The sequence below is a fragment of the Anoplopoma fimbria genome, chromosome 12 (genome assembly GCF_027596085.1).
Source record: "Anoplopoma fimbria isolate UVic2021 breed Golden Eagle Sablefish chromosome 12, Afim_UVic_2022, whole genome shotgun sequence".
NCBI lineage: Eukaryota > Metazoa > Chordata > Actinopteri > Perciformes > Anoplopomatidae > Anoplopoma > Anoplopoma fimbria.
The window spans coordinates 26,529,496-26,542,609 of NC_072460.1; the positions used below are offsets into that span (position 1 = coordinate 26,529,496).

Sequence of the window (13,114 nt, forward strand, 5' to 3'; positions counted from 1 at the left end):
AGGAAAGTCAAATATTCAGTTTGTTTAATAATGGGACGCGGCCTTGATGTTTCAGAGTCCTGGTGTTGTTAAATATAAGCTTTTTTATCGTTTTTTTTCAATTTGTGCATAAAAAAACTGAGTGGAAATTGTCTTTAAAGAGACTTAAATGAAGTGAAGCGTGAAGAGCTGAAGACATGACGTGTGAGGAGCTGTAGCCGTCCTCACATTAACACCTGAAGCTAACACTAATGTCATGTTGCCATCAGGTTCTCATGCATGGTTCTCCACATGGTTCTCCATCGTTTGACATTTAACTGGGGCTCTTTTTAATCACCTCTTCTTTCTTCTTCTGCAGTGCTTTAATGGCACCGACGGCAGAATTAGCTCCACCAGCTCCTCATACATATACATATATATATATATATATATATATATATATATATATATATAATGGTAATATTCACATGAACAGAACTGGGCGGAAACAAACATTCAGTCATGTTTTATTTTGAGTATTTTCTATTAATTTGTATGAACGTTATAAACACTATTTGGTTGGAAGCGTACCTGCTGGTTACTGGGACATCTGAATCAACATTTATTATGATCAACAACTGTGTTTTTCCTGCTATGACAAATGAAAATGGAGAACTGTATGGAGTTTGGTTAGACAGTAGATTAGAAGTGAAAGCTTTAGAGGCTTTAATCTGCATTTTAAAACCAGAATTATTCGTTTCTTTAAATCCTGAACCACCTGTTGAGTTTTTGTTCTTCGTACAATCGTTGACTGACAGCTGCTCTGAGTTTGGACACTTTCCCTCCGTCAGCCATGTTGGCTCTTCAGTCCTGCTCCGTGACCGTTGCTATGGCAACTGGTGTCTCTGCGTCAGCTGATCTCTCTCAGCTCTTGGCCTTGTCACCATGGTGATGTTTTGTGGAGGATGATGGGACTTATTTACAGCTAACACTTGTCGGCTGTGAGGAGGAAAGCAGCGGCGGCAGCACCTGGACTGGATCGGACCTCCGATCTGTGTCAGACGCCACGTTGACTTTAATCAGTGGAGAACAATAGAAGAAGGTGTATTCTGTAATCTACTGTCTGCTGTGATTAAAGCCTGCTGTTGTTTCTCGACATCTGACCTGAGGAATCTGACAGCCGACTGCGTCATCGCTCCAACACGAGCTGCAGCAGAGCGACCTCTGCTGGTGAGACCGACGAGTTACAGTAAAGAAGACTGCAGCTGTGAGGGAGGAACAAGATCAGGACACAAATCAGGAGAGAACGAAACCAGGACACAAATCAGGAGAGAATGAAATCAGGACACAAATCAGGAGAGAATAAGATCAGGACACAAATCAGGAGAGAATAAGATCAGGACACAAATCAGGAGAGAATAAGATCAGGACACAAATCAGGAGAGAATAAATCAGGACACAAATCAGGAGAGAATAAGATCAGGACACAAATCAGGAGAGAATAAGATCAGGACACAAATCAGGAGAGAACGAAATCAGGACACAAATCAGGAGAGAATAAGATCAGGACACAAATCAGGAGAGAATAAGATCAGGACACAAATCAGGAGAGAACGAAACCAGGACACAAATCAGGAGAAAATAAGAATCAGGACACAAACCTGGAAAAAATAAATAAGGATACAAATCGGGAAAATACAACCAAGAAAGAAAAAATCCAGAGACAAATCAAAAAAAAAAAAAAAAAATCAGGACAAAAATCCCAAATATTTAAAATCAGGAAAATAATATCAGGAAATAAACCTGGAAAATTAAAGTTCGGAAAAATATAATCAGGAAAATCTAAATCAGGAAAATTAAATAAGGGAAACAAACCATGAAAAATCAAATCAGGTTACAAATCAGGAACATTTTTATCTGGAAAAAAAAAGTCACCGATCAAATCACACAAAAAATAAAATCAGGAATAAATGAATGAAAACAAAATCAGGAAACAAATCAAATGGAAACACATTGCAGCAGGGCGACCTCTGCTGGTGTCACCGTGGAACTACAACGAAGAAAACTGCAGCTGTGACAGAGAAATATATTTAGAACACAAATCAGGAAAAAAAAAAATCAAGAAACAAACCAGTAAAAAGAAATCTGGAAAAATATGATCCGGAAACAAATCAGGAAAAAATAAAATCATTCAAATGGAAACACATTGCTTTCATTGTGGCAGGCTGACCTCTGCTGGTGGATTCTTGGAATTACAATAAAGAAGACTTCAGGACCTGAAGGAGAGGTTCTGTACACTGAACGCCCAGCGACAAGCAGAGATAGTTCAACGTTCAACGTTATCATAAAACAGTCACTCAGATGCTACTTTAATATTTCAACTACGTCTGAATTAAGTCACAGAAATAAAATGTGCCAAAACTAATGATGTAATAACCCAACCAGTAATGTAGTAATTTCCTAAGAATTTAATAAAACCCAGTAAAGTAATAAAATGCCCTAATTGATATTAAAATAATACTCCTATTGATAATGTTACACCTTTCATTTTTTTTAAAAACATTTTTAATTGATGGAATAATGCAAAACCTGGGTTTTATCTGGAAAATTTAAAATGTGCAATTCTACAAACTGTATCATGCTGTTAGTGTCATGGTTGCTGAAAACACTCTACACTGATTTTGTGTTTGAAAATGTAATTTAAAATTTAAAATGTACAACAGATAAAAAGTTATCAGGCAAAGATGCATTAAACTAAACGTCTGCATTCAAAAAGGATTTCAATCTAATTTGAAATGAAGAAAAAAATAACTAATACTTAAAATACTAAAAAGTAGAATTGTATCAGAGGAGTTCTCAGTTTGGGGAACATAATAATCCTGTTTGTCAAAGTTAAAACTGAAGGTCAAACATGAAGGAATAATGAAGGAGAAATCTGAAATTTGTAATAAAATTTATTCCATAAAATATGCTTGAAAATATACTTGTATGTCGCTCCATGAAGCCGTTCTGCTAAAATCCACATTGTAAAAAGTTTTCCACTGAGAGGAAGAGAAAATCTGTTTAAATTCTGTTTAGTTTAAAATGGAAACGCAGCCGAAAACACATAAAACAGCTTTAAAAAAAAAGTAATAAAGAAAAAAGTAAAAGAGTCTTTAATCTGAACAGGTGCATGTAAAAGGTTTGTTTCATTTAAGATCCATTTAGAGAAACTTTGCATCTTCACAGTGAAATGAACTGCCTTTTATAAAACACTGAAAAACTATGAACATTTCTAAAGCGACCATGTAAACCTTTAGTCAGAGTGAAAACATATAAAACACAAACAAAAATAAAAGCACACTTAAAGAAAAACTCATTAGATTCATTTAACCACTAAAATATTTGTAGTTTCCTAAACTGTGTCTAAACTACAGATATATTATTTTATGGAAATATTGGGCTTAATGCGAGAATCTCTAGTTCTAAAAGATTATGATGGAACATGTGCATCATATTGTTGAAGTCGCTGATATCTGAACCAAAAACAGGAAACCACAAATGTTAATAAAACAGTTTCCCAGAGTCAGCAGCCTTTATATAATATTATATAAATCTGATTCAAGTTATCTGTCGGATTCTTTGCTTTATAAGTTTCCCTGTGAGTGAAGTCATTAATGTGCTTCGTCCCTTATTAATGCGTATGTAAATCTATTTTAATCCCTTATCCAGTCATCCACTCCAGGTCACCAAATCCACATAAAAACACATTTATCACTGAAAAGCAGCCAAATATGAACTGATCGGGAGCTGATTTAATGCCTCTTTAACTGCTAAATATTTCATACTGGCAACAGGTGAAGCTTTCGTTTAAACTCTACACTTTCACTTTGTGAAAAACATCCAAGATGCTGATCCAGGATTTTATAAAAAGTGCAATGAAATTTTTCTTTAAATCTCAATATATAAGTAATATATCCAGTAAATAGTCCTGGTTGTGTTCAGAAAACATGAGAGAATAGTTTTATAAAGAAAAGTGCTAAAGAGTGAAAATCCTCCAAATGTAGTTTGAGTCTTTCTTTACTTTCTGACAATCTGCAGTGACGATTGTCTCACTACTGAAATCGATTATTGATGATTGATCATCAGCCGATGTGATCGTCTCCAGGACTGAAAGTCACGTTCACATTGTTTACACATTATTCCACTGATCCACAGGTGAATATCGAAACACACCAACAAAGGCAGAGAAGAAGAGTGTAAGAGAGTAAACACTGATGTAAACATGTGTTTTCTCTTTCCTCTGATTCTAATAGAGAGCTGCAGGGATTTTACTATTTGACTCTAAAAGGAGCATCATTTACTAAATGAACATCATGCTGTATTGAAGAAGACTTGAAACTAGAGATTGAGACCATAAACTCATGTTTACAATGTTTACTGAGGGAATAAATCAAGAGAGAAGTAGAGTCATTTTCTCATAGACTTCTATACAACCAGAGGAGTCGCCCCCTGGTGGACAGGAGAGAGAATGCAGCTTTAACACAGGAAGCTTTGACTTCACTTGTCAGAACAGGAGGTTTTAAACGCGCTGGTTTGCCCTAAGCCTCAAACTAAGACGTTCCTCTATGGTCGCAGTTTTAAACGTCGTTAATGTTGTGAGTTCATTAGAACTACTTGGTTGTATTGAGATAAGTTACATATTCTGTGTTTGTTTGACCTGTCCTCCTCCCCACGTGGACGTTATCTCTCTTTATTCTACGTCAGTTGCTCTGAGCGTCTAATAATGACGTGGATGTGTTTACACTGAAGTTACTAGAAAGCCCCGGTGTTTCTCATAGAGACGTTAAACCGTGACTCTCTTTGTCGGAAACAGACGACGAGGGCTGTGACGAAGCGTACGTATATGAGGACCATGAAATGAAACATCGTGGTCACCACCACCAGCATCCAATATATTTGACTCATTCCTGCAGCTCTCTGTATTATGGTGATGTTATTATAATATTTATTATAGCCTTCTGTTTTTGTTTGTATTTATAAGTTTCTTCAGCTTTAAGGGCCAAGACACATTGTGAATACCTTTTCTTTACTTGGATATTGTTTTTGAAAGGAAAATTCTTAGAAAGGATGTCCTCCCTTTATGAATTTCCATAGCCCATCACACCACAGACTGTTAAAAAGTAATTAAATACATAAAATAAGGTTCCAGGTTGTTGTTTTTAGGATTTTAAAGTATTTTGCAATAAGAAGTTTTAATAAAACCGTTTACCTCCTGATCTGAAGCATCAGTGCGTCACTGAACTAGTGTAAGGCTTTGAAAGTATGATTGAATAAAAAATGGTTAAAATAAAGTGGAAATATTTGGGGAAAGAAGTTGTAATCAATATCAAGATAATCAGTCAAAATATTAGGACTTTTTCCGCAAAATTATTTTCAAAAGCTTAATTTTATGCCCTTCCTGGTTATTTTATGACTTTTCTCAAAATGATGACTTCTTTCTAATAACATAGAAATCATTTTTACAAAATAATGAGACTTCATTTAAATATTACTTAATAGATCTAACTTTTTCTTGTCATAGTATAACTTTTTGCTCACAATTTTGACTTATTTACGGAAGACCTGAGAGGCAAGTGAAAAAAAATCTCTGTTTAATGTAAGAGTTTATAATAATGGAAAACATTTTTAAAAACAAAAGTGTTAATGACCTGTGGACAGAAAAAACAAAGTTTTGGATGAATTTTTGTTGTTATTGTAATACACATTTTGGCCACAAGAGGCTGAAGTGCACCTCTACCTCATGTTCTAAATTGAACTATTAGCGTTCATGTTTTCTTCCCTTAAGATCATTAAGTAGTGGTGCACAGCAGCCTCTTGTGGCCAAAAACAGTATTACAACAACAAACGCTTAGAAAAATGAGAAAAACAAAAATCATCTGAAAAAACCTGGTCAAAACAAAGACAAAAACATTTTAGGTCAGATTTAGAAAATGAATCACCTCCTCTCAGGGCTTCCATACTTGTTTATCATAACGTAGCAAAAAAACCCATATATATTATTTTCTGATGACCTAAAATTTCATCTTTTTTCCCCCAAATATTTCAACTTTATTGTCTAAATCTCATATTATTTCACAGTGGCCACAGCACTCATGTTGTAGCGTAGTGATTGTACTCTGCAGTGTGTGTGTGTGTGTGTGTTCTATCCCTCCCCCTCGCTCTCCTGCAGTTCGTGTTTGACCAGGAACTCTTTGATGGTTGGCAGGTTGTCCACTAGCCCCGCCCCCTGCTCCTCCAGCTGCTGCAGAAGCTCCTCCCACTGTCGCTTGTCCCTTCCCGTCTGCCACGACAGCCGAACCACCGCCCGTAGCAATGGCAACAGGAGGGGGTGTGGCCTCTCGACGTGCTGCGGCAATGCTTCCTGCTTTTCAGTCAGTGGGTGGGGCTTATCTTGGAGTGGGAGGGGCCTGTCCTCGCCGTCAGGGGTCAGGACACGGAGGGCGTCGTCACAGTGATCACGGGCCTCCTCCAGCTGGTCCACTTCCTGGAAACAGCTCGACAGACCTACCAAGGTGAAGAACCAATGGGAGGAGGTCGGGGGCGGAGCCTGAGTCTGATTGTCATAGTAACTCATCCAGCCCAGTTTGTGTTGTAGTCTCTTGGCGTTGAGCAGCGGACCCAAGGCCTCCTGGTAACGTCCCACCCTCAACGAAACAACACAAACTCAACTCTGAGTCCACTATCGAGACAAAAGTCTTCATGATGCTCAAATAAAACTATAAAACATGCTTCTTTTATTCTGTCATAATATTCAGGAAATACTTTTTATGCTGAAATAACAAGTCAAAGTGTCAACTATTAACTTTCATTTCAAATCAATGTCAAACTAAGGAGGCGTTCAGGCTCTCTGCTCATGCGGGACATCAGAGCGCAAAAACAAGTTCCATTTTTAAGTTTTCATGTTCACCTCATAACCATAGAATGTACATTTTGAAGGACGACGCAGTTCCACTTATTCCCACCGAACAGAAGAGAAGCCAAAACATCACGATACGCTCGCTGCCATCTTGCTATTAGGATATTGTTTTTTTCCGCAACCAGTAAACAGGTAGTGACCATATATGGACTGAGGAGGAGTGACGTAGAGACGCCGTATACGTCTCTGGTGTCGGCCTGTCAATCAGTGTGTAGCCCCGCCCTAAAGCATCCCCTGCTTTATGGTCTGTTTGACTCTAAAAGGAGCATCATTTACTAAATGAACATCATGCTGTATTGAAGAAGACTTGAAACTAGAGATTGAGACCATAAACTCATGTTTACAATGTTTACTGAGGGAATAAATCAAGAGAGAAGTAGAGTCATTTTCTCATAGACTTCTATACAACCAGAGGAGTCGCCCCCTGGTGGACAGGAGAGAGAATGCAGCTTTAACACATGAAGCTTTGACTTCACTTGTCAGAACAGGAGGTTTTAAACGCGCTGGTTTGCCCTAAGCCTCAAACTAAGACGTTCCTCTATGGTCGCAGTTTTAAACGTCGTTAATGTTGTGAGTTCATTAGAACTACTTGGTTATATTGAGATAAGTTACATATTCTGTGTTTGTTTGACCTGTCCTCCTCCCCACGTGGACGTTATCTCTCTTTATTCTACGTCAGTTGCTTTGAGCGTCTAATAATGACGTGGATGTGTTTACACTGAAGTTACTAGAAAGCCCCGGTGTTTCTCATAGAGACGTTAAACCGTGACTCTCTTTGTCGGAAACAGACGACGAGGGCTGTGACGAAGCGTACGTATATGAGGACCATGAAATGAAACATCGCGGTCACCACCACCAGCATCCAACATATTTGACTCATTCCTGCAGCTCTCTGTATTATGGTGATGTTATTATAATATTTATTATAGCCTTCTGTTTTTGTTTGTATTTATAAGTTTCTTCAAACAGCTTTAAGGGCCAAGATGCTTTGTGAATACCTTTTCTTTACTTGGATATTGTTTTTGAAGGGAAAATTCTTAGAAAGGATGGCGTTTCTGAAGCGTCCGGTCGTTGTGTCAGTTACCTGATGAGCAGCTGTCCGGTCTGCAGGTCGCTCAGGCAGAAGAACTGCCGGACACACAGCGCCCCCCGCAGGGCCGACAGGGAACACAGGTGAGACAGGTACTGCTCGAACGCTCGGCTCCGCTTGGCGATCGTCTCCGCCGTGAAGTTCCTGCGCAGCTTCTTTCCTGCACAAACAGGAAGATAAAGTTTCTCAACCACGACTTTCCATTGATGATGTCACTGCAACATGCGTGAGATAAATGACCCGACTTCTACTCACGCGGGAAGCAGACGCGCTCCATCTGGTCTCCATGGTTACGACGCAGCGTGGCGTGGAGCCGCTGGAAGTCGGAGTATCGGCGGGTGATGATGGCCGGAGTCTTGTCGCTGCCGCCGGACTGGATCACGTGGATGGTGTACAGCTGGAGGCAGACGGACGATGAGATGACTTTCTGAGTATTCAGGAAGTGTCTGGTCTCTAAAGAATTTCTATTTGAGTTCATGAGTCTTTGGCATCGTATGAAGTTCCATACTTTCATGCTTTTGGTCAGAATTGTTTGCATAATAATTAAGTGGGAATAAAATGGGCAAAACATTTTTTTCCAGGAATGTCGCCACAGACATCCAGTTCGTAACACTGCACATATATAAATATTGTCATACTTTCTTCAATAGGCCAGAGGCTCAATCATTATTGTGTTACCTCCCTCAAGGGTTCAAGGATCATTTATTGTCGTTATGTAACTCAGGGATGCACAAAAAAATTCAGTTCAGAATTCAGAATTTAATGTTTTTCACATGATCTGTTAAGAGTAAACAATGTATTTGGGGCGAGATTTAAAATTAGTCATATATGAGAAATATTACAATTTTAGGCATTGTTTCAGATGCTTTTTCTGACGGAAGTTTTCTTGAAGAAAGATTAAAATCTGAGGATAATTAAGTTTTTTACAGCTTCTGTTGCGATAAACGGTGTAGATTTGGTGATTGTTTGAAGAAACCTGCTTTTTAATAGTGCCGGCGAGTTTTGTGGTTAAAATTGTGTCTCTTTGAACTCACCACGTATTTAGAGGAGGCGTCCTGGACCACGCTGGCGTCCGTCACCTCGAACAGCAAGTCATCCGTCATCTTTCTCCCGGTCGAGGTGAGACTTCCTCCACCAAGTCCACGCAGCGTCCTCCAGCTCTCCTGAAGCTGCCGGGTCAGCAGGAGGGACGGGGAGGGGCCCACCGGGGACACGTCCACAGGACTGGTGTCTACACAGGTGAGACGAGGGTCAGGTGACCAGGTAGCATTTAGTGCCGTTATGTACTGCGACTCTAAAGTACTACACACATGACTTTCTGGTGAATTTCAGAGCAGGAAGCCTTATGTGGAAATCTATGGGTGTCAAATCCGAACCTACTCATAAATCCCACCTGGAACACTCGTACGAGGGAAACCTCACCTGTATAAAGTTGATGAAGTTTCATGTGTTTAAATGAGCAGAATAGCAGCTCACCTGTGCTGCTCAGCCCCTCCTCCATCGACTCTCCCAGGAAGTCGGAGTCACTGTCCAGCCCCGACCCATCGCCTTCGCCTCCGTCCTCGACTCCTTCACCTCCTCCTCCTCCGCCGTCGAAGCATAGCGTCCCCCCGAGTCGGTCTGTCACACACTCCTCCTCCTCCTCTAGCTCTGCCTCCCAGCGGTTCTCTTTAAACACCTCCTCTTCCTGTCCACCTGCGGCTTCCTGCTCGGGTCCCGCCCCCTGACCATCTTTAAACAACGAGCGCTTCAAACGGTCGAGCAGCCGGGACGCCATGATGCTGCTGGGCCACTGCAGGGTGGGGGGGCTGAAGAGCCAACGGGGAGCAAATTTAAACTTGAACACTCATAATTATCTCACAGTTAGGACTTAAATTTAACTCTTATTAGGATTTTTTGTTTTTGTGAACACAGATGTACAACTTGTCCCAGATACAGATTATTTTTGTGTTCAATGTTCGCTGTTTCGATACATCTAAAGGTTTTTTTAAGTCTCTTGAAAGCTGTGAGGCAAACCGAAGAGCTCCAGCAAACTGTCATTGAGGAAAGAGTTCGGACAATATCTTTAACAGCATCTCTGAAACTGTAACCACAAATCCCAACCTGTGGACACTCCCAAGCAAGGAGGAATCTTTTTTTTTTTTTTTTTTTAAAGCGAGGGGTTTGTAGTGAGGGGTTTGTAGGGACGGGTTTCTAGCGAGGGGTTGCTAGTTATGGGTTTCTTGTTACAGGTTTCTTGTTACAGGTTTCTAGCGACGGGTTTCTAGCGACGGGTTTCTAGTTACGGGTTTCGACGGGTTTTCGGGTTTTCTTTATGGGTTTCTAGCGACGGGTTTCTAGCGACGGGTTTCTCTTTATGGGTTTCTAGCGACGGGTTTCTAGAGGCGGGTTTTTAGCAATGGGTATCTAGTTACGGGTTTCTAGTTACGGGTTTCTAGCAAAGGGTTTCTAGTTTCTAGCGGGTTTTATGGGTTTCTAGCGACGGGTTTCTAGCGACGGGTTTCTAGTTTTCGACGGGTTTCTAGCAAAGGGTTTTCTAGTTACAGGTTTGCAGGGAAGGGTTGCTAGCGAGGGGTTTCTAGGGACGGGTTTGTAAGGAAGGGTTTCTAGCAAAGGGGTTAGTAGGGCGAGGGGTTTCTAGTTACGGGTTTCTGGTGAAGGGTTTCTCTTTATGGGTTTCTAGACGGGTTTCTAGCGACGGGTTTCTAGTTACGGGTTTCTGGTGATGGGGTTTCTCTTTATGGGTTTCTCTAGCAACGGGTTTCTAGCGAAGGGTTTCTAATTATGGGTTTCTAGTTACGGGTTTCTAGCAAAGGGTTTCTCTTTATGGGTTTCTAGTAAAGGGTTTCTAGTTACGGGTTTCTAGTGACGGGTTTCTAGAAATGGGTTTCTAGTTATGGGTTTCTCTTTACGGGTTTCTAGGGATGGAAGAACCTTTTGCGCTTCTAGCTGTGGGCTTCTAGCGGTGTGTTTTTTGCAACCTTTTTGCGGCACGCTTCTTGCCGATTGCTAGTCGATCTTCTCTGGCAAACGCGTCTCGATATGATTGCTGCCTAAAACATTTTTGGCATCCAACTTCATAGCAAATCATTCTTTCATCCATCATTACCATCATTTTTAAATCCCTTAACACGACACATTATATACGACACATATTTATCATGTTTTCACCTCCTGGTGTCCGGCTGCAGCACTTTGAGCTCCACGTTACTCTCTTTACTCTTGGCTTTAAATGAAAAACCCACAAAGGGAGCAGAGCAGGAAGCTTTATCTAGGAATCTATGGGTGTCATATCACATTTTCCAGACGATTTGCTGTCGCAGGCCGATGACGACGAATCTTTCAACGATTTGTATGACTGTTTTGTTAATAAAGTTTTGGAACAAATGAGGACCAAAGACGGTACAGTCAAAAATGATAACATAGGGTAAATTCATAGCGGCATACTTTATTTTCCTTTTTTACCTTTCCACAACTAGACTGAATGTTGACAGTAAAGGTCTCTTTAGAAACTACTCGTGCTCCAAAAACAAACCTGGCAGAGACGCCGGTTGGCTCCAGTTACAGAGCTGAAGGCCTCTCTGAATGGAAATCATGTCACACATTAATAATGCAGCTGCTCGCTAAGTCAGCCTGCAGCCAGGAAAAAACACACGGCAAGGCTTCAACGGATTTAACAACACAGCAGGTGTCACAGATTGGAAAGACAAACACCTGGAGGTTTTCTACTTCTCAACCTGTTCAGACACAACATTTAAATCAACACAAAGAACTGAGTGAACAAATCTGGACACACAGGAGGGTTACGTGGAGTTACGACCTTCTACCATCCTGATCCTGTTAAACGAGCCTTCAACGGGCTGGAGCAAACACGTGTTTTACGAGTTGAATGGTTTGGATGTTTTTGATCTGTCAGTCTTGTCATGCATCTGCTGTTGGCTTATTAATAAACAGTTTGCACCTTTTATCAAACCTCTGTTCAATAACATTTAAAGTGCAGCTACATGTTGCATCAGCATGGGAGCTCGTCACCTGTCAAATCACAATTTCTTTCTTTCTCCACATTCAACAGATGATTCATTTTCCATCCACTGATTCTTTAAATATCGTTATGCATAACAAATTAACCGGTGACATTTAGAAATATATATTTATTCCAGCGCCATTTGCACTACCTCTCCAAATGTCATTGCTGTTGACAGTTTATTGATATCAGCAGGTGGCAGTTAAATGCTTTGTTTGTGTTTGTTGTTGTTTTTTAAGCTGTGTGTCTATTTCTGTAGAGAGAGAAAACGAACTAAATGATTTCTGTCCACTTGGATGGTCAAAAACAAAACGAAACTAAAAAAAACAAAAAAAACAAGGAGGAAGAGAGGAAGTGGAAACCAGCAGGTTAACACCCACGTGATCACAGAGGACGATAGAGGGCGGTACTGACTCCACAGATAATAATAACAATAATAATAATAATAATAACAATAATAATGAAAATAATAATAATAATAATAACAATAATAATAATGATTGTAATAATAACAACAATAAAAAATAATAACAATAACAATAATAATTATAATAATAATACTAACAACAACAACAATAATAATAATGAAAATAATAATAATAATAACGATAATAATAATGATTGTAATAATAATAATAGCAACAAAATGAATGCTTTGTTTGTGTTTGTTGTTGTTTTTAAGCTGTGTGTCTATTTCTGTAGAACTACATAGATTTCTGTCCACTTGGATGGTCAAAAAAAAACGAAACTAAAAAAAAAAAAAAACAACAACAAGGAGGAAGAGAGGAAGTGGAAACCAGCAGGTTAACACCCACGTGATCACAGAGACACGTGTTCCTGCAGGTGAGGTTGACCGTCAGCGAAGCTCAGGCGCCGCGGTGACGTCACAGTGACTCACAGACGTCAGTGCATGTCGGCGGGTGACGTCACGTCTGGAGCTCCGCCGGGGTCCCCACACACACACACACACACACACACACACACACACACACACACACACACACACACACACACACACACACACACACACTCACCTCCTGAAGCTGTCCGCCGGCTGCTGGAGGAGGAGGAGGAAGAGGAGGAA

General features: G+C 40.2%; 1 protein-coding gene across 1 annotated transcript; it reads right to left on the reverse strand.

Annotated features, from left to right (window-relative positions):
• Nucleotides 1-5,373: 5,373 nt before the first annotated feature.
• snx21 (sorting nexin family member 21) lies at nucleotides 5,374-13,114 on the reverse strand. Its single transcript, XM_054609789.1, has 6 exons — nucleotides 13,065-13,114; nucleotides 9,483-9,814; nucleotides 9,041-9,237; nucleotides 8,262-8,403; nucleotides 8,001-8,166; nucleotides 5,374-6,644 (listed from the first exon to the last, which is right to left on the reverse strand). The coding sequence occupies exons 2-6, from the start codon at nucleotides 9,781-9,783 to the stop codon at nucleotides 6,143-6,145; spliced, it is 1,308 nt and encodes a 435-aa protein (XP_054465764.1). The 5' UTR covers nucleotides 9,784-9,814; nucleotides 13,065-13,114; the 3' UTR covers nucleotides 5,374-6,142.

Bases quoted from the DNA above. Each gene is read 5' to 3' on its own strand.
- snx21 (XM_054609789.1), bottom strand. From the start codon at position 9,783: ATGGCGTCCCGGCTGCTCGACCGTTTGAAGCGCTCGTTGTTTAAAGAT. The intron at 8,167-8,261 runs GTGAGTAGAAGT...CTGTTTGTGCAG, and splicing joins GGAGCGCGTCTGCTTCCCGC to GAAAGAAGCTGCGCAGGAAC. The intron at 6,645-8,000 runs GTAACTGACACA...TGTTTCGTTGAG, and splicing joins ACCGGACAGCTGCTCATCAG to GGTGGGACGTTACCAGGAGG.